At 47.8% G+C, this 24,841-nt stretch overlaps 1 protein-coding gene across 4 annotated transcripts in view; it reads right to left on the reverse strand.

Moving 5' to 3' along the window:
* Positions 1-330: 330 nt before the first annotated feature.
* CD276 (CD276 molecule) overlaps positions 331-24,841 on the reverse strand; it is a 40,315-nt gene continuing 15,804 nt past the window's right edge. For 2 of the 4 annotated variants that reach the window (XM_016201621.2, XM_016201630.2), the window contains 7 exons: positions 19,494-19,613; positions 9,825-10,163; positions 9,361-9,657; positions 5,850-5,984; positions 4,761-4,802; positions 3,307-3,342; positions 331-1,763 (listed from right to left, as the gene is read on the reverse strand). In XM_016201621.2, coding sequence (XP_016057107.1) covers positions 1,741-1,763; positions 3,307-3,342; positions 4,761-4,802; positions 5,850-5,984; positions 9,361-9,657; positions 9,825-10,163; positions 19,494-19,613 — 992 coding nt within the window. In that variant the 3' untranslated portion in view covers positions 331-1,740. Of the gene's footprint in view, positions 1,764-3,306; positions 3,343-4,760; positions 4,803-5,849; positions 5,985-9,360; positions 9,658-9,824; positions 10,164-10,741; positions 11,057-11,227; positions 11,570-19,493; positions 19,614-24,841 lie in introns of all 4 variants that reach the window. The other 2 variants (XM_016201642.2, XM_016201635.2) reach the window with 2 other exon arrangements.

Raw genomic sequence — 24,841 nt, forward strand, 5'->3', positions numbered from 1 at the left:
GTCTTAGCTTCTCCATCTGCAAAATGGGGCATTAGCAGAGGCCCTAAACAAACCTAGGGTTGGAATCTTCTGAGACAAAAAATTAGGGGGTGTTTTAGGAGTGGATGGAGCCCTACACAGTAACCAAAGGGACTGGTTTTCTGTATGGCAAACTTCACTTTACCAAGAGGGAAACTGAGGCCAGGGAAGGAGCCACATGGCTCCGGAGACCCAGTGCTGTAAAGATGGTGTGAGAAAGGAGATCCAATCCAGCTGCGATGGCCAAGAAGAAATCCTTCCTGCTGAGTCCTGTTGCCTGCTCTGTTTCCATACACTTCACAGAGGAGCAGCTTTCTACAAAGGCATTTATTTTTACCCAAATACACCCCCAGTTAACAAAATTCCTCTGAGTCCCACATTTAAATGATAAATCCCCACATCTTCCATTTCTGGTGAAGGGATATGTCAGTGGGTGGACATTAGAATATCAGAAGTTTATTCTAGCAGAGGTTAGGGGCTGGCCAGAGACAGGCCAGGAGATGTCTGCCCAGCCCCAGAATAGCACCATGGTGGGGGGGCTATATCCGGCCCCAGAGGCCCCAGGTTTCCTCTTTGTTGGGCTCTTGGGGTCTGTTGGGCCTTGCTTGAGTGCCCACCTGCTCATCCTGGAAAGACACCTTGGGGACCATCAGCTTCTCACCAGCTGTAGCGAGAGGCTCCATCCCTTTCTCCATGTTTCTACCCACCCCCCTGCCACTCTGGGTAAGACCTAGGGATGGAATGGGGGGTGAGGTACCTAGGTAGCTGGGGCATAGAAGAGGAGTACGGTAGGGAGCAAGGCAGAAGGCCCTCTCATGAACCGCTATTTCCTCACAGGTTTCTAGCTGAAGGGCAAGCTCCTTGAGGGAGCAGCTTGTCTTTTCAAGGAGGGTTCACCACACCTAACACATTGCCCACACCCCATGGGTGCTCACTGAACATTACTTGAATGGGTAAACAAAAGGCAGAAAAAGCAGAGGGACAGAACCTGGCCCCCCTGAGACCCAGTGTGACCAGCACATGTTTCCCGTGGGGACAGTGGGCAGAGGAGGACTCACAGGGTACAGACCAGGGCATCATGGAAAGAGATTGGACCAGGGGAAGTCTGTACATGTTCCAGCACGTGCACCTGTGTGTCTATGCATGCCTGGGGAGGGGACCTGTCTTCACTTAGTAGGGGAAGGAAAGGCCAACCTTGGGCGCCAGCATGGGAGAAAGCAAGAGGAACACCACTAGACTCAAGGAGATGCTGAGGCTGCAGTGCCCTAGTCTGAGGACATGGGATTACAGACAGGTCAGGGGAAGGCTGGGAAGTGATAACTAGTGTATCAGGGCCACTGGAGAAACAAGGCAAGGGGTGACTATATGTCATGTCTTTGGAGAAACAAGGGAGGGGCTCAGTCTGAATATTGTGTGCTCTAGAGAAAAAAGACAGCCAGATGGTCCATGTAGCATATCCACTGGAGAAACAAGGTGGTTGGGTGGTCTGTGTATTGTGTCCATAAGAAATAAGGCAGCAGGATGACTTGGGAGTCATGTCCATTGGAGAAATGAGGCTATGAGTGGTCTATGTATCGCATCCTTTGCAGAATGAGTAGACCCGCCAGGGTGGGAGCCATCTGTTGGGGGCAGGGAAGCCCCAGCCCAGGGATCACACTGAGGCCCCAGCGCAGCCAGAGCGGGAAGCCCAGGACAGGGACAGCAGCTCCCTGGTCCTTCTGGTCAGGCTATTTCTTGTCCATCACCTGAATTTCATTATGGGAAGAAAAGGGGGAAAAGCATTAAGTGCAAGAGTTCCACTCTTGGGACAATGCCAGAACCCCAGGCACATGGTCCTATGCTTCAGGATGGGGAGTGTGTGTGAGAGTGGCCACAGAAGTCCAGCTCGCAACCCCCTGTGCTAAGCACTGCCCTGAGGCCCAGAAAGACATAAACACAGGAGCTGGGCATCAGACAGACCACAGGGCACCTGAGGGAGACTGCCCAGTCCTCGCCAGCCTTGCTCAATCCCCACGGGTCCACTCATCCCAAACACTTCCCTCCCACGGGTGCCTTTGCCTGGCACACTTTTCCCTTCCCATCTCTCCCTGCCTGGTTCACTTCCATCCACTAGCAGTAAACCCTTTCCAACTTCTCTTTCCCACACTGATTTCCCTAACAGCCATGCTTTGGTGAACCTCCTTCCCCCTGGCTTCTTGTCTCCATGTAGAGGGCACCTCATGGATTCACAGCCCTGGCCTCACCCCACTCCATGGCCTGAATGGAGAGTTTAGAAGGAGGGCAGGGGCATGTGTGACCCCACCCTTCCCTCTTCCATTCTTTTAAGGTCTGTCTGTCTGGGAAAATAGCTCTCCCTCCTGGGGACTGCCCCTGTGCTTACCCAGCAAGTTCAGAGCCCGGGGCCCAGAGGAAAGCTAAACACAGGGATGAGCATCCAGGAATTTCTAACAGGGACACCAACATGACTTGAAAAAAATCTAAGGCTCCATAACCTTTGGCAACCAACCTTGATTTTCTAGGTGGAAGTCACTCAGATTTAGTGGCAAGATTTTGCATCAAGAAATATTTTGTTCAAAATACACACAGAAACACACACAGAGATGCACATATTTATACACAAACATACATACATACACATAGATGTGGCTGTTGGTTACTCAAGAAGAAAGAATCTCAAACTAACCTCCAACCAACCATTTCCTAATGTAACTTCTTGTTATAATAACGTGAATACCAATGATTGTTAACATTTACTAACCACCTATGTACCAGGTGGCTGCCCAGCTGAAAACCACATTTCCTAGTCTCACTTGAGTTAGGGATCATGTGATAGATTCTGACCAATGTGATGTAGACAGAAGTGCCATGAGCTATGTCTCAAGCCCTAGAAAAAGCCATACTCCCTTTCTTCTTCCCCCTCTGCTTTGGGGCCTTGGGGCAGGTGTGTGGGAGCTGGAACAGCCATGTGGACTTGGGGACAGAAGCATCAAGTTGAAGAGGGCAGAAACCAGGTAAGTGGAAGCTGGCTCCAGGACATTGGTGGCCTTAAAATCACCTATGCTTAGACTGTTACAGGAGAGAGAAATAAGCTCTTGTCCTAGTTAAGCCTGTCATATCTGTGTCCTAATAGAGCAGCTGGGACCTTGGTTACTCCACCCTCTGCCACTTTACTGGGGTGAGGGGAGCAGGTCACTAGTAAGGGGTGATAATCTCTTCCCCATGACCCTCTCTGCCTCCTACGCACAGGTGCGCACACACACACACAATCTCAAGCACCACATGTCATACCTTCTTTGTTCTCAGAGTGTTTCAGAGGCCTCAGGACTGCAAAAAAGGAAGGAGCACATGGTGAGGGGGGCACTGTGGAAAGCGGTGGGGTAGAGGGTGGGGTAGAGAGATAGGAGCTTAGGAAGCGAGGGTCAGAGGGACTGGGAGGAGGAGGCAGGAGAGTGGGGGGAACATCATAGCACCAGGGAAGGGGCCCCAGGCTGCTGTCCCAAGTTCCAGCTCCACTCTGTGGCTTATCACTCCCCTCTCTGGGCCTCAGTTTTCTGCATCTATAGAATGCGAACAACTACTCTGCCCTCCAGTGAACTAGAGATGTATCTGCTCCACAAATACAGTGAAGTAAGGAGCTAGAGGGGGCTGCAGCTGTCCCCAGGACCATGTGGAACAGACACTGACCAAATCTCTAAGCCACCAGCTTCTCTCCTCCCTTCTGTCAACTACATCTGCCTCTGAGTGTGAAAAAAGGAGGCTTGATCCCAGAGCTGTGTCCACACCCAGACACCAAAGGCAGAGAATTAACTGGCATAATTTATAGCAGTCCCAGGTGTCAAATTCTTGCCTTTCCTTCTATGGGTGTGGGGAGGGAACTGGTGTCAACTGGCATCATCCCAAACGGCTCAGCAGGAACATGCCTCTCCCAGCCCAGGAGCCAGAAGAGAAGGCAATGAAGCCACCATGGCCACAGGACACTAGCACCTTTGGCACCCAACCCTTTCTGGGCTCCCAGTTTGTGTCCCCACAGCACCATGACCTTTGCAAACCCCTTTCCTATCCAGTCACTCCGGAGAGATTCAAAACAAACTTCTGGTGTCATCAGGTTACAGATAGGAAATTGAAGCCCGGAGGAGCAAAGCACTTTGACCAGAGTTACCTAACCTCTGGCCAGAATGGGACTATCTTACACTATGTGCCTAGTAACAGGATTCCAAGGTACTGAGCACTTACTTACTAGGCACCAGGTATGATACTAGGCCATTTATAAACATCATCTCATCTAATCAAACCCACACAACCAATGAAGGGAGGCAGCTATTATGAGGAAACTGAGAGAGATGAGGAAGCTGAGGCCCAGAGAAGCATAGCTCAAGGCCACTCAGCTTATATGAGCAGGAGCTGAAACTGAAACTCAGGCTGCCTTATCCTCTGAGCCCTTCCCCCTCCCCTAGGAATCCACCAGACCCCACAGTCCAGGGTCTCTAGGGGTGGAGCTGGCTGGCAGATGGATAGAAGTAGGCAGGGGAAGTGAAACAGCACCTGGGAAGGAATCAGGGGAGATCCATCTCCAGGCCTAATGCTGGGCAGAGACTAGACTCACCTGGGTGGGGAGGCCTCAGTTCACAGGACACACTTCATTCAACCTCAGGCAAATGTGGCTCCTTCATGTCCTGAAGTCCTCTCCCCTGTCCCCATGTCCTTTCCTCAGCCAATAAGGCCAGCTACAAGCTTAGACTTACCAGTCTTAGATCCTTCTCCATCCCCATCCTGGTCTTCGGCTCCTGGAAGAGCAAACAAAAACTTTCTCAGCCCCATATCCATAACTGCACTTCCCTACCCGGGGTGCAGGAGAGGGGGTAAATGGGAAGCAGGGATGACCTCTGATAAAGTGTTGGATCAGAGTCAGAGCTTGAGAGCAAGTAGAGCAGAGCAGGGCCCTGGGGCAGGATAAAAGAGCTCCCAGCGTGGAGCCCATCACTCACCTAGCCAAGGACCACCTACTCACCTGCAGCAGTCTGCGACCCATCATCTCACCTATCCCCTCACCCCCCAAGCCAGTCAACCACCACCCTCCAACATGTACCCCCACCCATCTACCGTCCACTCATCTTCTACCAGCCCTCCAGGCCCTGCTGCACAGGCAACGCCTACCTGTCAACCGACCAGCCTCTTCCCTAGTCACATACTCACTGTCCTCCTGACACCGTCATCTTTACCTCTCACCATCAACTCTCATGTTTACCCAAAAAAACCTCTGTTAACCTGTGTACCACCCATCAGGGTCAACTCACCCATTCACCAATGTCCACTCCCTCACCTGCCACTCAACAGCGTCAACTTACTCACCTACCAAGGTCAAGCCACCCATCTACTGATATACCAACCCCAGCCCAGCTCTGCTCCCTTGAGGCAGACACACCCTCACATAGTGACCCCAAACCCATGAACATTCACACTTGTGCTAAATTTCCATGTTCTAAACCTGTGCTCTCACTCACAGACACACCAATGGGAGTTATACTCTCACAGTCACACTTGTTAGCACAGACATATCTATCACCTCCTTACCCTTCTGCCTTACACATCCACCACTCACTTCCAGTCACACTCATATACACACTCAACTTGCTATACTTGCACACTCACAGGCAGACTCACTTGTTTACACACACAGGACATATTCAGCCTCAAGGTCATACACACACAATCTAGCCCCACTGGTGCACCCACATTCATTCTGTCACTGGAAAGTAACACTCATATTGATGTCACAGGCACACCGGCATACCCAAAGACATGTGCACGCACATTTGCATACCCCCTCTCACCTGCATTCTCCTCTTCACAACTCTGCTTGATCTTTCTCCAGCACACGAAGGCCAGGGCCACCAACAGTGCAACAAGACAGATGGAGAGTCCCACCGTCACCCACAGGGCCTCAGGGGGGAATGTCATGAGCTGTCCTGGGAGGGGCAGTAGAGAGAATGGGGAGAAATCATCATGCTTGGCCCCACAGCCATGAGGACAGTACCCTCTGGCTCCAAGGTGTAAATGGGGGAGCTCCCGCCCTCTCTGGACCCCAACACTTATGCACAGAGCTCACTTAAGTTCGCATGCCTCTCCCCTGCTCATCCATACACCCTCCAAACCCTAACACAGCCATAGCTGGTGTGAACATGCCTCAACCTGGCGGGGTTAAAGAGTCTGCCACTGGTGATGCTTAAGAACTTTCTATGGCTCCCTCCTGACCTGAGAATAATGCTTTGATCTTTTTCAGATGATTCAAGGACCTTGATAATCTAGCTGCTGCTTACCCTCCCCAGCCTTTGTACCTAATTCCACTAAAGGAACCTCTGCTCCAGCCAAACAGGTGTCTGACCATTCTTTGCAGAGACAACCGGCTCCCTACAGCCCCCATACATTGCTGTCAGTTTCCCTGACCTAAAGAGTGCTCACAAGCTCTCCACCTAGCTTAAGTCCACCTCCTCAGGAGGCCCTCCCTGACTGCTCCAGCCCCACCTGGTGATATTCCCCACCCTAGAGATCAGGAGTCGGCAAACTAAGGCCTGTCAGCTAAATCTGGCCTATGGCCTGTGTTTGTATAGCCTGTGAGCTAATTTTTGTAAAGGGTCACCAAAAAATGGAAAGGGCAGAACAGAAGGAGATGGAAAAGGAACAGCAGCAAGAGATGGTGCATGGCCCGCAAAGCCTAAAGTATTTACTATCCAGCTCTTTACAGAAAGTGTCTGCAGGCCCTGCATGTTGCTGAGGATGGGCACTGATGGCGCCAGAGTGAGGAGCTTGCCATGGTGTGAAATGCTGAGGGCCTTCTGTTAACGCTCTCAAGGCAGACGGAAGGAGCTGGAGTGCCCACACCTGGGCGAGGCCAGCCGCTGCTCTGAGCGTGCCATCCTCCAGCCCAGGCCCTGGGCCCCTGCTGCGTCCTGGGAAGGTACGACAAATCTAACCAGACACAGTGCTGCTTTCCTGTGCTCTCTGGAGAACAGAAGCACCCCAGGCATAAGCAGCCTGGGGGCCAGTGGCTCCTGTGAAAGGTGACAGCTGTACCGAGAGCAGTGCCCTGAGCAGTGGAGGTCCTGGCATAGACACGGGCATTTGCAGTAGATGGGCATTTGCAGTAGATGTCACTTTCAGCTGGCATCGCTGGCAAAGTTGCTGTTCTGGGCATTGGAAGCAAAGGAACTCATCACCCGATAAGCAGGAGGTGGGGACAGCAGCTGATATGAGGGGTCAGGAGGGCCAGTCTATGAAACCCCTGGGGAGCCCAGGGAGGGGCTCCTGTAGCAATGACAGATTAGAGCCAGAGAAATACCCAGGGGGACAGAGACACTCTTTCTGTGTTCACCCTAGGCTGGCGCCTGGAATACAGGTCAGAGTTGCCCTCATTCAATCAATAAAAGAGCAGGGCTCAGATCTGTGTCTTCAGGCTCCACATACAGTGCCTGCTCCATAAAGGCCCTGCACACAGCACACTCAACTTCACTAACCTTCAGGAGGTGTGGAGAGACTAGGCTACAAGACTGAAAGTCTGAATCCCAGAATGTTTTACAAGGCACAAAGCTGCCCAAAGCAAAATACAGGCCAACGATCCAAAGTAGGCCAGACCTGCTCTAACAAAAACAGGAGGCTGGGTGGAGCAGAGGAGAGAAAATTAGACTGAGAGGCTAGGAGTTGAATTCTGGTCCTGGTTCATCTGCTCACTGCAGGGTGCTGGAGCCAAGGTTGACAGACCCCCAATGCATGAGTTTAGAGGGGCCACACACCCTCAAAATTTAAATGCAAACTACTGCATTTATCATTTATCCAATTTTCAAAGAGATGCTTAACCCCCAGAAGAGCCAGAGCCACTGTGCTAGTCTGTGGCTTGGGGAAAGTCCTCTCTTCTCCCAGAGCTTCAGTTTCCTCATCTGTGAATGAAAGCACTTTGAATGTTAGTTACTAAAGTTTTAAGTAAAGATTTTTGTCTTTAGTGGGATAAACATTCTCCCTGCAATTACATTTATACTGACAAGGCCTTTCTGCACAGTGTGACAAATACCCAATTCACCCGTGTGCAAATTACCAGGAAGCCCACCAATCCTTCAAGGTCCTCTCAACTCCCACCTGTCCCTGGAGAATTCTCTTGACCAGTCCAGTCAATCTCACTATCTGATAGTTCTGATTCTCTCCTGCAAACACACCAGACAATATGCTGCTCTTTAAAAGGTCATGGAGACCCCTCAGAACATCCAAAAGCTTGGGGCAGTGACTGCCACACAAAGAGCAGCAACCCAGGGGGTCTCCAGGAATAGGGTGGGGTCAATCTTGGGGAGGGGCTGGGCAGAGGAAACACAGCCTTGAAGGAAGGAAACACCTGAAAGAGAAGGATTGAGTCTGAATGCCTAGAAGATAAGTGAAGGCCTTGCAAAGCCCAGGTTCGCTAGGGAGGAGAAGACAGACAGGAATAAGTCAGCGAATCTTGAGGCTTGTGCAGAAACTGGGGACCAGGTGCAAATCAGGACTTGGGTGGGCTGGGTGGGAGAAAACAGGACAGAACCTGCTGTGCTGACCCCAGAATATGTGGGGAGGCCCCTGGGAAAGGTCAACTGGCCCATGGGGAGGAAGTGAGGAGCCAGACTGAGATTCAAACACAGATGGAAGACTGCCCCTTTGGCCTGCGTGCAGGCCTGAGCCCACTTCACATCTCCAGGCACAAGGGATGCCCACTGAGGTGGGTGCTCAAGGAAGGGGAATGGTGTCTGTGCTAGGACCTCCAAACCAGAGATTGTGGCATCAAGCTAGTATTTGACCACATGGGAGCAGCAGAGAGAGCCCCAGCCATTCCAACGGCTGCCTGGGTTGAGAGCTCAATTATAGAGGAGATGACATTGATGGGTTGCTGGGGACTGACCACCTGTAGAAGCCCACCTCTCTCAGGGCTTCAGAATCAGATGGCGCCCATGGATGCAGCAAAGCCTTCCCATCACCCAGAGAAGTTCCCATAGGAAAACACTCCCTTACCAGGTCCCTGGACCATGCCTTGGGGCCGTCCCAGAACTCCCATCCACACCTTGGATTCCAGGCAGGTACTTGGTTCCCTGTATAAGAAGCATAAGTGCCACTAAGGTGCTCCTAGGAGAGCAAATGACAAATGCTTCTTATCAGCTCATTAAGACAAGTCCCTTAAGGACTTCTTGGGGGAGAGTTTGGGACACCTAAAATGTATGAAAATGATCTTTCAAGTCTTCTGAGCATCCGTACTATCTATATTCCAGTCCAGGGTCTAGAAAAGAAGGGGTGGGTCCCTCCATCCTCCCCAGCTGTTCATCAGTCCCCTACCTGTGACAGTGACGGAGCCGTGAGAGTCCTGCTGCAGCACAGGGTTGCGCACCAGGCAGCTGTAGGTGCCATTAGCACCCAGCACCACTCTCAGAACACTGCGCACATCAAACAATCCCTGCTCATTGGCCATCTGCGATGTGGTCACATTGCCTGTCACAGGTACACCCTGCCCGTCCTGCCAGAACACCTCGGCCTCAGGGTAGCCCCGGTAGCTGGAGCACGTGATGGTCACTGTATCCCCAGGCCGCAGATCCTTGTTTGGCTCCAGGGTCATGCTGGGCTTCGAGTAGGGGGCTTGAGGGAGGCAAAGAGCAGAGGTCAAGAAAAGGCAAGGGCAGAGGGGCACAGTGGAGGAACAGGGCACCTGGGGCTATAACAGGGTTCGGCACTGGGCAGTAGGTAAGAGGTCAGGGAAATAAGAGAAGTGTGTCAAGGGGAGGGCACCCCCTTCTGGTGCTCACCTGCCACCTGCAGGCTGACAGCAGCACTGCCAAAGTCTTGGATGCTCACGAAGCAAGTGAAGCTGCCCTCATCAGCCACGCGCACGTGCTGAAGCCTCAGGGATGCATTACCCTGCGCCAGTAGGTCAGGGAAGAGCGCAGTGCGGTTGGCATAGGCGCTGCCCTGGTCCCGGCCTTGCGTGAAGCTGTGCACCAGCTGTTTGGTGTCTGTCAGCTGCCAGATGAGGCTGAGCTGCGCCAGGCTGAAGCCGGGCTCAGGTGAGAAAGAGCAGCGCAAGGTAGCATCGGTGCCCACCAGTGCCACCACAGGGTCTTCAGGGACCTGGACATCCACCGCGCCTGAGGGCAAGGTTGGAGGAGCAGGGTAGTGAGGAAGGGTGGCAACATTCTAGGTTACCACCCTGTAGCCTCCCAGATCTCCTCCCCAATCAACCCCAGGCCCCCTTCATTTTCCCATCTTCTCCCTACACCCAAAAGCAGATTGAGTCTCAGGACTCCCAGACATGGAGTCTTCCTAATCTGACAAAATTCACATCAGGTTGGCCTTGGCCTGACAAGGTCCATTCCGGGGGGCAGACTTGGACCGCCTCTGGTCCTAGCAAACCCTTCCTCCCAGCTAGGACTCATTTCCCTCGCCTTTCCTTCATCCCTGCTGAGATCTGAATGCTTCTCCATCCTTCCAGAAGTCTCCAGAGCCCTGAGTCGGGAGACCCAGAGAGCCAAGAAGGCCTGTCACCATCGCCCTCACCACCTACCACCATGGTAAGGTCTCCACTACCCACTCTATTTCTCTTTCCTGTTATTACTAGGTATGGCACTGTTCTGGGAGACTGAAAGTGGGGAACTAGATTCAAATCCTTTGGCCCCTAATAGGGCCAAGACCTCCCTCCCTCAGGGGGACATTAAAGCAAAAAAACCTGCAGGACTTCTGTGGGATGTGATGGTGACGGAGCCGTGAGAGTCCTGATGCATCACAGGGCTGTGCACCAGGCAGCTGTAGGTGCCATTAGCACCCAGCACCACTCTCAGAACACTGCGCACATCAAACAATCCCTGCTCATTGGCCATCTGCGATGTGGTCACATTGCCTGCCACAGGTACACCCTGCCCATCCTGCCAGAACACCTCGGCCTCAGGGTAGCCCCGGTAGCTGGAGCACGTGATGGTCACTGTATCCCCAGGACTCAAGTCCTTGTTTGGCTCCAGGGTCATGCTGGGCTTCGAGTAGGGGACTTGAGGGAGGCAAAGGGCAGAGGTCAAGGTAAGGCAAGGGCAGAGGGAGCACAGTGGAGGAACAGGGTGTCTAGGGCTGTGAATAACATGGGTTGGCGCTGGGTAGCAGGTGAGGGGCTAGGGAAGTGAGAGGTGTGTGCTAATGGAGGGCACCCCCTTCTGGTGCTCACCTGCCACCTGCAGGTTGACCACAGCACTGCCAATGTCCTGGATGCTCACCAAGCAAGTGAAGCTACCCTTGTCTTCCACTCGTACATGTTGAAGTCTCAGGGACACGTTGCCTTGTCCCAGTAGGTCAGGGAAGAGCACAGTGCGGTTGGCATAGGCACTGCCCTGGTCCTGGCCCTGTGTGAAGCTGTGCACCAGCTGTTTAGTGTGTCTCAGCTGCCAGATGAGGCTGAGCTGTGCCAGGCTGAAGCTGGGCTTGGGTGAGAAGGAGCAGCATAGGGTAGCGTCGGTGCCCACCAGGGCCACTATGGGGTTTTCAGGGACCTGGACCTCCAAGGCAATGCCTGGGGGCAGAGTCGGTGGGGTGGGGTGGGGTGGGGTGGGGAGGTCAGGATGGGTGGGAACACTCTGGGCCTCTCTAGTCCCCTTCTCCTTCTGAGTTAACTTCAAGCCCCATCCACCTATCCTTTGAGGCCTGAGACCTAAAGTAAGTTTATTAATTGTGGTCCTCAGTCAATCAACACAAACACAGTAAGCACCTACTGTTTGCCAAGTGTAAGAATTAGGAATGCAAGAGAATAGGACCAAAGTCACACCTATACAGAGCTGACATTTTAATGGAAGAGAAGGACACACTAGCCACAAATTCTTAATAGCGTATGATTAGAGATAGGAAGGAAGAAAACATGCCAATGAATTAGAAAGTATGGTGGTAGCTTTTCAAACACCTGGTAGATACTCAACACCTGCCTGTGCTGGTTTCATTTTCCCATAATTATATATTATCTCTATAAATTTGAAATGGGAGTCTAAAAAAGTATACACTGAAATGTTAATAGTGGTTTTCTCTTGATGAGAAAGGATCACAAGTGCTTTTTCTTTTTTAAATGGACATGATTAGTTTTTACACAAGAAAGAAAAAATACCCATACTTTTAAGTATGGTTGTAAGGTACATTCTTAGAGCTATTAAGCTGAGATTTAAAGGGAATGAAAAAGAGCCTGACGCACCAGAGCCCCACTAAAGCAATCCTGTTCCATAGGGTGGGCCCCTGCATAACAGCTCCTTCATTGTAGTCATAGCCAGTCCTCACAGCAAGTCAGCCTGAGCGTCAGTCCCTCCCAATGACATGCCAACAGCAATCAAGGCTCAACTACAACAGGAGGGCACACACAATCCACACAATGGACACATCTGGAGTACCTGGCTCAGGTGACCACAGAGAATATGCCACTGGGCCCCACAGGACACTTACAACATAGGCCACTCTATCAAGACTGGGAGGCATAGCAGCTCTACCTAATACACAGAAACCAATACAGGGAGCAAGCCAAAATAAGGAAACAAAGAAACATGTCCCAAATGAAATAAAAGAACAAAACTCCAGAAAAAGAACTAAACACAATGGAGACAAGCAACCTACCAGATGCAGAGTTCAAAGCACTGGTTATAGGATGCTCAATGACCTCAGTGAAAACTTCAACAAAGAGATAGGGAACATAAAAATGGAAATAGAAAACATGAAAAAGAACCAGTTAGAAATGAAGAATGCAGTAAGGGAATCAACAGTAGAATAGATGAAGCAAAGGATCAAATCAGTGATTTGGAAGATAAAGCAGAAAACACCCAATCTGAACAGCAAAAAGAAAAAGGAATCCAAAAAATGAGGATAGTTTAAGGAACCTCTGGGACAACATCAACTGTATCAACATCTGTAGCATAGAGGTACCAGAAGGAAAAGAGAGCAAGCAAGGAAGTGAAACCTATTTGAAGAAACAATGACAGAAAAATTTCCTAACTGGAGAAGGAAATAGACATACAAGACGAGGAAGCACAGAGACTCCAAAACAAGATAAACACAAGGAGGCTCACACCAAGGCCCATCATAATTAAAATGCCAAAGGTTAAAGACAAAGTGAGAATCTTAAGAGCAGCAAGAGAAAAGCAATTAGTTACGTACATAGGAGCTCCCATAAGGCTGTCAGATGATTTCTTAATGGAAACTTTGCAGGCCTATAGGAATTGGAACAAAATATTCAAAGTGATGAAAACCAAGAACCTACAACCAAGATTATTCTACCCAGTAAAGACATCATTTAGAATCAAAGGATAGATAAAGAGCTTCCCAGACAAGAAAAGCTAAAGGAGCTCATCACACCAAACCAGTATTACATGAAATGTTAAAGGATCTTCTTGAAGAAAAAGAAGAAAAAAAGATACAAATTGTGAATAATAATATGGCAATAATTACATATCTATCAACAATTACTTTAAATATAAATGGATTAAATGCTTCAATGAAAAGACATAGGATGGCTAAATGGATAAAAAAACAAGACCTGGCTGGTGGTGTTCAGTGGTTAGAGCATCGGCCCACATCCCAAAGGGTTGAGGGTTTGATTCCCAGCCAAGGGCATGTACCTGGGTTCCAGGTTTGAACCCTGCCCCAATCAGGGCACATGTGGGCAACCAATAGATGTGTCTCTTTCACATCAATGTTTGTCTCTCTCTCTCTTCCCCCCGGCTCGCCCTCCCTTCCACTTTCTCTAAAAATCAATGGAAAATATATCCTTGAGTGAGGATTAACAAAAAATAATAATAAAAGAAAGGAAAACAAGACCCTTACATATGGTGCCTTAAGAGATTCACTTCAGATAGAAAGACACACACAGATTGAAAGTAAAGAGATGGAAAAGGATATTTTGTGAAAATAGAATTGAAATAAAAAGTCTGGGGTAGCAATACTTATGCCAGACAAAACAGACCTTAAAACAAAGGCTATAACAAGAGACAAAGAATGACCCAGCAATTCCACTCTTTGGGTATTTATCCAAAGAAACCCAAAACACTAATTCAAAAAGACATATGCACGCCTATGTTCATTCTAGTATTATTAACAATAGCTAAGATATGGAAGCAACCTAAGTGTCCATCAATAGATGAATGGATATAGAAGTGGTACATATATACAATGGAATATGACTCAGCCATAAAAATGAATGAAATTTTACCATTTGCGACAACATGGATGGACCTAGAGTATCATTCTGAGTGAAATAACTCAGAGGAAGACAAATACCACATGATTTCACTTTTATGTGGAATCTAAAAAACAAAATCAATGAACAAGCAAAACACAAACAGACTCACAGATAGACACAGACAACATTCTGATGGTTGCCAGATGGTAGGGGGTTTGGGAGGCTGGGTGTAAAAGGGAAAGGGATAAAGAAGTCCAAATTGGTAGTCACAAAATAGTCATGGGGATATAAAATACAGAATAGGGAATACGGTCAATAATATTGTAATAACTTTATAGTGTTAAAAGTGTACTAGATTTATGGGGTGATCACCTCATAAGTTATATATATGTCTAATCACTATGTTGTACACTTGAAACTAATATAATATTGTATGTCAACAGTAATTGAAAAACAAAAATTATTTTAAAAAATAAAATTTAAGAAGAAGGAAAAGAGCCTGACATACAAAGAGCCACATAGAGGCAACAGCAAGTGAGAAGGGCCTTAGTCAAGATTCAGCTTACTATGTGACAATATCAGGAAGCAGTCAGTGTGCATCAGGATGGGACAGCTTTGTGGACCTGTAAGTAATTTAGAGTTTTTGACGTGCAATGGGAAGTGATCCAGGAGGTTTTAATCAGATATAATCTGGGTAACAATGCTTAAAACTCACTCTGGCTCCTCTGTGGAGGGTGGACTAGAAGGCTATTTCAGTGGTCCCTGTAAGAAGTGATGATGGTTTAGCTTTAGAGGGTGGTAGTGGTGATGGAGAGAATGAGACAGACTCAAGGTTTATTTAGGAGGGAGAATGAACAGGGCTTACTGATGGAGTCTGGGTGAGGGGAACACAGGAGCAGGGATCTCAGCAGCCAACTCCATCCCCAGGGGCAGGACCCAGGCACAGCCGGAGACAAACCTCCTGCTCCACCCCTGCCCTCCATCCTGTGGATCTACCCTGTAGCCTCTCCACCTCCTCACCTCTGTCTCCATTCCAGCTCTTCTTTTAGAGCCCTGGAAAGTTAGGAAGGGATCCCCAATGCCTTTTTGGGGGGAGGTGTGCCCATACCTCAAATTATTTTAAAATGCCATTCTTGGGTCATAGTTAGATTGTGTGCTTTGGGTCCTAGCCAAACAGGCACACTCAAAAAGTATAAGAATCAAACAGTCTTACAAAATTTACTGAACACAGCACTCATAAAGGTTTCTTGAACTTAGAAAAAGGACATTTTTGTAAGAAAATATTACAAACAACTATATGCCAACAAATTGGACAATCTGGAAGAAATGGAAAAATACCTAGAAGTATACAGTCTTCAAAAGCTGAATCATGAAGAATCAGAGAATCTGAATAGGTAGATTACAACTAGTGAAATTGAAGCAGTAATAAAAAAAATTTAAAAAACACTGCCCAACAAACAAAAGTCCTGAACCAGATGGCTTCACAGGTGAATTTTACCAAACATTCAAAGAAAAACTAACACCTATCCTTCTCAAACTATTTCAAAACAAAACTATTCCAAGACAAAAGGAGGGAAGACTCCCAAGCTTATTTTATGAGCCAAACATTATCCTAATTTCAAAACCAAATAAGACACAACAAAGAAAGAAAATTACAGGCCAATATCCCCAATAAACAAAGATGCTAAAATCCTGAACAAAATATCAGCAAACCAGATACATTAAAAAGGTTCTACACCATGATCAAGTGGGATTTATTCCAGGAATGCAAGGTTGGTGCAATATCTGCAAAACAATAAATGTGATACACCATACAAACAAAATGAAGGATAAAAACCACATAATCATATGGTTTTTAAATGCAGAAAAAGCACTTGACAAAACCCAACACTCATTTGTGATAAAAACTCTCAGAAAAGTGGGAATAGGGGGAACATACATCAACATAATAAAGGCCATATATGACAAGCCCAGAGCCAACATCATACTCAATGGGCAAAAACTACAAGTGTTCCCATTAAGATCAGGAAGAAGACAGGGGTGTCTGCTTTCACCACTCTTATTCAACATAGTACTGGAAGTCCTAGCCACAGCCATCAGACAAGAAGAAGAAATAAAAGGCATCCAAATTGAAAAGAAAGAAGTAAAACTGTCATTACTTGCAGATGACTGTATATAGAGAACCCTAAAGATTCCACCAAAAAACTACTAGAACTGATCAATGAATTCAGTAAAATAGCAGGATACAAAATAAATATCCAACAATCAGTTGCATTTTTATACACCAATAATGAACTATCAGAAAGGGAAACTAAGAAAGCAATCCCATTCACAATTGCTTTAAAAAGATAAAATACCTAGGAATAAATTTAACCAAGGATGTAAAAGACCTGTACTCGGAAAACTATAACACACTGAAGAAAGAAATAGAAGAAGATACACATAAGTGAAAGCATATACCATGTTCATGGACAGGAAGAATTAACATCATTAAAATATCCATACAACCCAAAGCAATCTCTAGATTCAAAGCAATTCCTATCAAGATGCCAATAGCGTATTTCACAGAACTAGAACAAATATTTGAAAAATTTATATGGAACCACAAAAGACCCCAAATAGGCCACTGCAATCTTTAGATAGAAGAACACAGTTGGATAAATCATGCTCCCTGATATCAAACTATATTTCAAGGCCAAAGTAATCAAAACAGCATGGTACTGGCATATAGGTCAATGGAACAGAATACAGAGCTTAGAAATAAACCCACGCCTTTAAAGTCAATTAATATTTGACAAAGGTGCCCAACCGGGTGTGGCTCAGCGGTTGAGCGTCGACCTGGGATCCAGGCAATTGGGGTTTGATTCCTGGTCAGGGCACATGCCCAGGTTGTGGGCTTGATCAATGACTCTCTCACCATTGATGTTTCTATCTCTCTCTCCCTCTCCTTTCCTCTCTCTGAAATCAATAAAGATATATTAAAAAAAAAAAAAATTTGACAAAGGAGGCAAAAACATACAATGGGGTAAAGATAGTCTATTCAGTAAATGGTTTTGGACAGATACGTGCAAAAAATTATATTAGACCACCTTCTTACAGCACACATAAGAATAAACTCAAAATGGATTAAAGACTTAAGTGTTAAACTCAAAACCATAAATATCCTGGAAGAAAAAATAGGCAGTAAAATCTCAGACATTTCTCATAACAATATTTGTTCTGATATATCTTCTTGGGCAAGGGAAACAAAAGAAAAAGTAAACAAATGGGACCATATTGAACTAAAAGTTTTTGCACAGCAAAGGAAACCATCAACAAAATGAAAAGACAATCCACTGAATGGGAGAAGATATTCATCAATACATCTGATAAGGGGTTAATATCCAAAATGTATAAGGAACTTACAAAACTCAACACCAAAAATCCAATCCAATTAAGAAATGGGCAAAGGAACTGAATAGACACTTCTCCATAGAGAACATACAGATGGCCAACAGATATATGAAAGGATGTTCAACATCACTAATAATCAGAGAATGCAAATTAAAACCACAATGAGATGTCACCTGATACCTGTCAGAATGGTTAGCATCAATAAATCAACAAACAGCAAGTGTAGGTGAGGATGTGGAGAAAAAAGGAACTCTAGTGCACTGCTGGTGGCAATGCAGATGGGTGCAGCTATTGTGGAAAGCAGTATGGAGTTACCTCAAAAAATTAAAAATGGAACTGCTTTATGACCCAGTGATTCCACTTCTGGGAATATATCTCAAGAAATCTGAAACACTAATTCAAAAGAACATTTGCACCCCTATGTTCATAGCAGCATTATTTACAATAGCCAAGATCTGGAAGCAGCCCAAGTGCCCATCAGTAGATGAGTGGATAAAAAAGCTGTGGTACACTTACAGAATGGAATACTACTCAGTTGTAAAAAAGGAAATCTTGCCTTTTGCGACAGCATGGATGGACCTGGATATTATTAAGTGAAATAAGCCAGTCAGAGAAAGACAAGTAACACATGATTTCACTTATATGTGGAATCTAATGAACAAAATAAACTAACAAAGTGGAGACAGATTCATGGATACAAAGAACAGAGTGACAGCTTTCAGAGGGGAGGAGTTTGGCTCCTGAGTGAAAAGGGTGAAGGGATTAAGGAAAGAAAAAAAGAGACTCATAGGCACAGACAACAGTATGGTGATTACCAGAGGGAAAGGTGGGATGGGGGGAGGTAGAAGAAGGGAATGGGGAGATAAATGGTGATGGAAGGATACTTGACTTGGGGTGGTAAACACACAGTACAATATACAAACGATGCATTGTAGAATTGTATACCTGAAACCTGTATAATTTTATTAACCAATGCCACCCCAATATATTCAATTAAAAAAAGAAAAATAAAGAAAACAGTATGGTAATCGGGGGGAAAAGGAAAAGAATATTTTATGGTAGTATTTTTACTGTGAATTACACAGAGAGGGGGGTATCATAATCTTTGCAGTGCACTGAGATCTCTCCCTGCAATTCCAGATGCCACAGGCCAGCTCTGCAACTGGAGACCAACTGGACCAGGGTGCCCCTTTTAGGGCGCATTTGGGGAATGAAACCTCAGGAATCACCCAAAGTCCTTTCTCTAGAGAAGAGCAGCGTTGGGTATAGATGCTTCCTCTTTATACCACCAGATGGCACCAGAAACTAAGTTTCGTATTCACCCAGGGAGGAAGACCGCGGTCCCTCCTCAGAGCACAGGTACTGATTAGGATTTGAAATACAAGATGAGAGTATTGTTATGAAAGTAGTGGCCATTGTTGAATGCCAACTCTGTGCCAAGCTCTATGTGGGAAGGTTCACATCATTTATTCAACATGGTGTATGAGCACTATTATGTGGCTGGTACCAATCTTGTTCTCCAAGAAGACAAACAATAAGAACTAAACATACAATATATCAAGTGGAGATAAATGCTGAAGAAGCATGAAGTAAGGTCAGGGAGGGATGTGCTGTTTTATACAAGGTAGCCAGGAAAGCCTTGCTGAGGAGGTGACATTTGACATATTAGTGCTCACAATGCCATTTTATAGAAGGGGTAATGGAGGCTAAGAAATGCAAAATAAGTCGCCTATTGGATCCTGGAGGTGGAAATGAGCACGGACAGGGTACAGGGGAGATTGGGAGGAGGCTCAATAAACCCTCCCCATCCCTGCTAGGCAGAGAGGCTCCACAGGACCCATGGTGGGAGTACGAGTCCCTCCCCCACCTCCAGCCCTAAAACCACACCCCTCACCTGTGAAGCAGAACCACAGCACTCCTAGGGTGGTGGCCATAGGCACACCTGGGCCAGGACTGCCCATCTTCCTCTGAGGCAACTGACAGCTGGGCTCTCGTGGCGGAAGGCTGCCCCTGCCTGTGAGGAAGAGGAAGTGAAGCCTTTGTCTCAAAAGGTCCTCCCCAGGCATACTCACCTCATCTCCCCTGGACCAGCTTGGGGCAAGGTTGCAACTGCCAGCTGAGAGATCCTTCTTCCCACACACCCACAAGGCTCTCTGCTGAGGGAATTTCTGAGAGATGCTGGCAGGAATTGAGTCACTGGGGAGGCTAAGCTGGGGGAGGGGGGAGTGGTAGCTGGGACCCACCCTTTCAGAACTAAGATTCAAATATAAGAAAGAGGCAAGTAGAGGCAAGGTCAGCCTGCTCAGGGCAAGGATGTGCTCAGATCGGTTTGGGGAGAGGAGCTGAGGCTGGAGCCAGACTTAGACATAGACTAAGAGGTCCGGCCTTTACCCTGAAGGCAGCTGACAGCCACCAAGATTCTGGAATTGAGGAAAGGATATGGTCCTAGCTGTGCTTCATAAAAATTACTCTGAAGGCATCTGCAGGATAAATGAGACAAGCTGGACAGAAGAGACGAAGCAGGTCTGGGTGAAAGAGACAGGACTGGAGGATGTGGGGACAGAGAAAGGGAGTAGTCAGGGTCCATGGTTTTGCACCCAGTGACCAGGTGGGGTATTCATTGAGACGGAGAAGAGTTCAGTACAGGGCACATAATGTTAGCAAAGTTTGTGCAAAAACTTCCAGGGGCAAGTTCTAGGAGGCAGCTGGGTATATGAGTATGGGGCCCAGAGAGAAGGAACATTTGCTAGTTTATTACATATAGATTGAGTGACCAAGATGATCAGAAATGTAAGGAGCTGACCTCTCGTGGCTGACCCCCATGGCTGGAGGCAGGACTAAGTGAGACGCAGGTGTGTGGTCTCAGGTCAGACCTCAGCAGGGGGCCCAGACCTCCCGGATCCAGCTGCTTCCAAGCCTGGCTGTACCCGAGGTATCTTACTTGGGCAAGCTGCTCAAACCTTGTATCTGTGTCCCACAGCTGCTGCCTGGTTGTCCCTGCCAAGCCACATAGCCAGTGTCAATCTATACTATCCAACACTGATAAGCACATCTATAACCAATTTCACGTTCTCACAGCCCCCAGGGGAGACAGGCTGAACTACTTGATCCCATTTTGTAAAAGAAACAAAATTAAAGCCCAGATAAGTGAAGTGACATATTAATGTGATGTAATTTGCCAGTTAGCACAGCTGAGAAGTATTTGGGTTCCCAGCCACACCTTCCTGCCCTTCCACAGAGCAAAACCCTACAGCCATTAGCATCAGTTCCAGTCACAGGCAGCTGGCTTCAACCCTTCTAATCCCAGCCAACCCCCACATACCCAGAAGCTGGGCTGAGGGAGTCCCTCAGTTTAACCCAGTACCTCCTGCCAGCCCCCCCTCCCAGCTGTCTGCAGTGGGGAAGCCCTGAGCAGCCACTTCCTTCCTAGAGGCTTCCGGTCCAAACCTGGTGACCCAAAGCCACCTGCTGAGTCAGCAGCCTCCCACTCCATTCATAAAAGCATTCTTGGCAAGCATCACATCCTGCCTACAAGAGCCACCACAGCCCACAGGAAAAGCTAGCAGCCTGCCATGCCTGCCTGCCCCACTAAGGATTAAGAAGCTCCCAGATTCCAAGTCTCCCTTCATCACTTTCACCCTCAGACAAACCAAGGCCTGTCTGTTCTTCCTGGACCCTTCCCTCACTCTCTCCCTGCTCCTCTTGCCTACAATCTCCCACCCTGACTCTCCTGCCACCCTCCTCACTGGCCCTGCTATCTCTGCTCTGTCCCCAACAATAACCCCATTCTCTACAGTGCTTAGGACCTGCTCATGTCCTTCCCCCCGCTCAAGAGGCTCCCATGGCTCCCCATTTACTACTGAAGTTAACCCACAGTCCCCTGCCCAACACTCAAGACCTTTCTTAATAACTGTCATCTCTATACATCAAGTTAATTTCTGCCACTGGGGTTTTACTCTCCAGGGTCTCTTGGGAATGCCTGCCACTTCTGTGAATGTGGGGGATCAGGGAGCACCTTTCTCCTGATCAGACCTCTCAGGGCTCCCCAAGGGCTGAGCTGTCCTTCCCTCCAGTGGAAGAATGGGGGGTTCCAGGGGTGGGTGTTGGGTTTGCTCCCTTTGACTCCTTTCCTAAACTCTGAACCCAGGAAAGTTCCCACCTTTGTGGCTCACCCTGGGAAGAAGACTGACAGCACAGAACTGAGGAGACCTGAGAATCCCACAGCACCAGTGGCTCCACCACAACAGCTGGGCACCCAAGAGCAGAGGGCAGAAAGGAAAAACAAAGCTGGGAGATGGGGAGCCTGACAGAGAACAGAAAGACAATCACTGCCCTTGGGGACAGATGAGCGCCTCAACCCCCAGGCGGGACCTGCCCTGTAGTCAGTATGTGCTACTCTCCCAGTGAGTCACCAGCCAGTCATTCCTCCCTCCTCTCCCTTCCCCCTCCCCATCCCAGTCCTGGCTGAATGTGGGAACTCCAAGGAGTTCTGCCAGGAGAGACCAGAGTGCCTGGGCTTTAAGAAAGAAGCAGGAGTTAGGACCCAGGCCACATTTAGCCTGAGAGTACAGCAGGCACATCCAACCTGCAAGAGGTGGAGCCACAGGGAAGCACCCGAGAAATGACCCAAGATGTGACCCCCATAAAACCCAAACCAAAAACAACAAGGGCTGAGACTGGGCTCTATACCAAGATGCCCTGGACTTGGGGGTGCCTAAGAGGGACTCCTTGACACAACCATGGCCACCAGCAGCGGCCCATATTCTCCAGCCTCCTCTCAGCCCTTGCAGGGGCTGCTTGGGCAACACTTCCCACAAAGAAGGTAAGAAGGGTCAAGCCATATAGCCAGTGTCAATGTCTGCTAACCAGCATAGTACAGAAGCAGGGCTTCTAAAAACAGCAGTTAAGCCTGAGGCAAGCTGCTCACCTAGACTGCCGGGATACTTCAGCCAGTCTTTTTTTTTTCTTAATCCAGTTTAAGTTAAGTTTTTATTACCTGCAATTGAAGGAGTCCTCAAATATACATTCATTCATATATTCAGTAATGCATTTAACTATTAGGCAGGTACTGGGGAAAGAGAGATGACTAAAATCTAGGAGCCTGTATTCCAATAGGGAAGGTGGGCATGAATCACTGCAGTTCAGCATAGGGTACTACTTAAGGTGCGGTGAGGGTCACTTGGAGGCACCTCAGAGACATGATAACCCTGAGTCCTGAAAAATGATTAGTATTCTTCGGGTAGACAGACTGGGAAAGGTGGCCCCTCCCCAGCCTCAGTCCTCCTGGCACTGCCTGTTTGCCTCTCAACTGAACTCTTTGAAGAGGTAGAAAGTTTGAGGTGCTAGTTCTAGCTCTGACACTTTACTGTGCAGTCTTCACAGGTGACTTCCCCTCTCTGAGACCTATGTTCCCATCCATAAAAGAGCTTTGCTGGATGCTATTATAACTTTGCTAGTGTGTTAAGCCTTAGTGTACTCGTATATACCTAAGGTTAGCCAATTAGCTGCCATGCAGTTCACAGTGAAATGTACAAAACCACTGTGCAGAAATGACGAGCTTTGCTATTACACCTAATCTCTTCTGTAGAAGTTTTAGTTAGGCACATGGCCACTCAGCTAGACTACAGATCCCAGCCTGCCTTGCAGCTGGCTGTGGTCACATGACCACTTTCTAGCTAATAGGAGGTGAGAACAACAGATGTATCCAACTTCTGGGTCATGCCCTTAAAGAGAGAGCATATACCTGCTCTTTTCCCCCTTCCCACTGGCTGGAACTCAGATATAGGGAGCCATCTGGGGCCATGCTGCCAAAGGAACACCCTAGGGACTGCAAAGCAGCAAGATAGAAGGCCCCTGAGGGGCTGCAGTATCAGCCCTGGACTACCCAGACTATCACATGGGAGAGAAATAAGCATCTATTCTAGCATAAGTCACTGTTGTTCTGGGTCTTTCTTACAGCACCTGAAGTAACTAATTCAGGGAGCCATCCTTTCCTTACTTTCCCTCCTCTCCCCACTCTGCTCACCCCATGAAAATTGCCACTGCTCAGAGCAGCAAAAGAAACCACATCTAAAATAGATATTTCAAAATAAGAACTGGACACTATCTCATCAGGGTCACTTAGTGGTGCCTGGCCCAGATTCAATTTCAAAGGTAGACTTGATGGGCTTCATTGTTTGTTTGGGAGGGAAGGGCTGAAAGAGTCAAGGTTGTACTGAAGGCTTGGACAAACATGTGGACACACATAAGATGAGGATGCCTGGAAATGGAGCATGTATAGGGGCAGAACAGTGTGGATCACCATGCCAAAATGTGTGATGGACTCCTGAACACACAGAGATGGAGCTCAGAACAGAGGGGGACAAGAGAGCTATCCATGCATTGGTGGTAACAAAAACCAAAGTTGGGATCACTGAGGGAGATCACAAAATGAGAAGAGGTCCCCCAACAAATTCTGGAGAAACTGCGGAAGTTAATGGTCAGGATCAGAACAGGGAACCTCTCTGGCCACCCCCAAAACCTCTGTTTTCCCCCTCCACTGATAGACACCCACTACCTCCCAAGTCAGTGTGCTAACTTTTGGGCAGCTCCCACTGGTGGAAAGCTCTGTTATATTGAGCCAAAATCTGTCTCTCAGCCCATGTCAGTCCTCATTCGACCCCTTGGACCACGCAGAACAAGTCTGCCCTCTCTCTTGTAACAACTTTGCAAGAATTCAATCTTCCTCTCTCTTGATGAGGTCACCAATGGGCAGCATGCCATATTGTTCACCAAAATGACCTAAAATAATAGACTATCAAAGCTATGGCCAATGACCATAAGTTGTTTCCATGTATTGCTGCTGATCCACGTGTGGATGACAAAAGAGCCACATACTAAACTGACAAGCTCGGAGGAGGTCAGCATGGTGGGTCCTACAAACTCAGAGACCTAAAGTAACTATATAGGATGGTCTGAACATAAAAATTCCTAACTAAAAGCAGGTCATGGCAGGTAGTCCCATCCTAGGCCTGTAGTTTCCTTAATAAAGGTCAATCTTTACCTGCCGTGAGCCTGTGTATGGTCTTTTTGCATCTAAGATAACATACCTTTGAAAAGTCAGAGTGATCTCCTCTTCCAGACCCCTCAGGGCACAGCCTGATGGAACAAGGACAGGAGACCACAGAGGCCCTCACGGTTACCTCATTCCCTGCAGACCGTCTCTGCACTGGAAATGTTAGCTACCCTGTACCCTCCGATGTA

This window comes from Miniopterus natalensis, chromosome 1 (assembly GCF_054644295.1).
Source record: "Miniopterus natalensis isolate mMinNat1 chromosome 1, mMinNat1.hap1, whole genome shotgun sequence".
Taxonomy (NCBI): Eukaryota; Metazoa; Chordata; class Mammalia; order Chiroptera; family Miniopteridae; genus Miniopterus; species Miniopterus natalensis.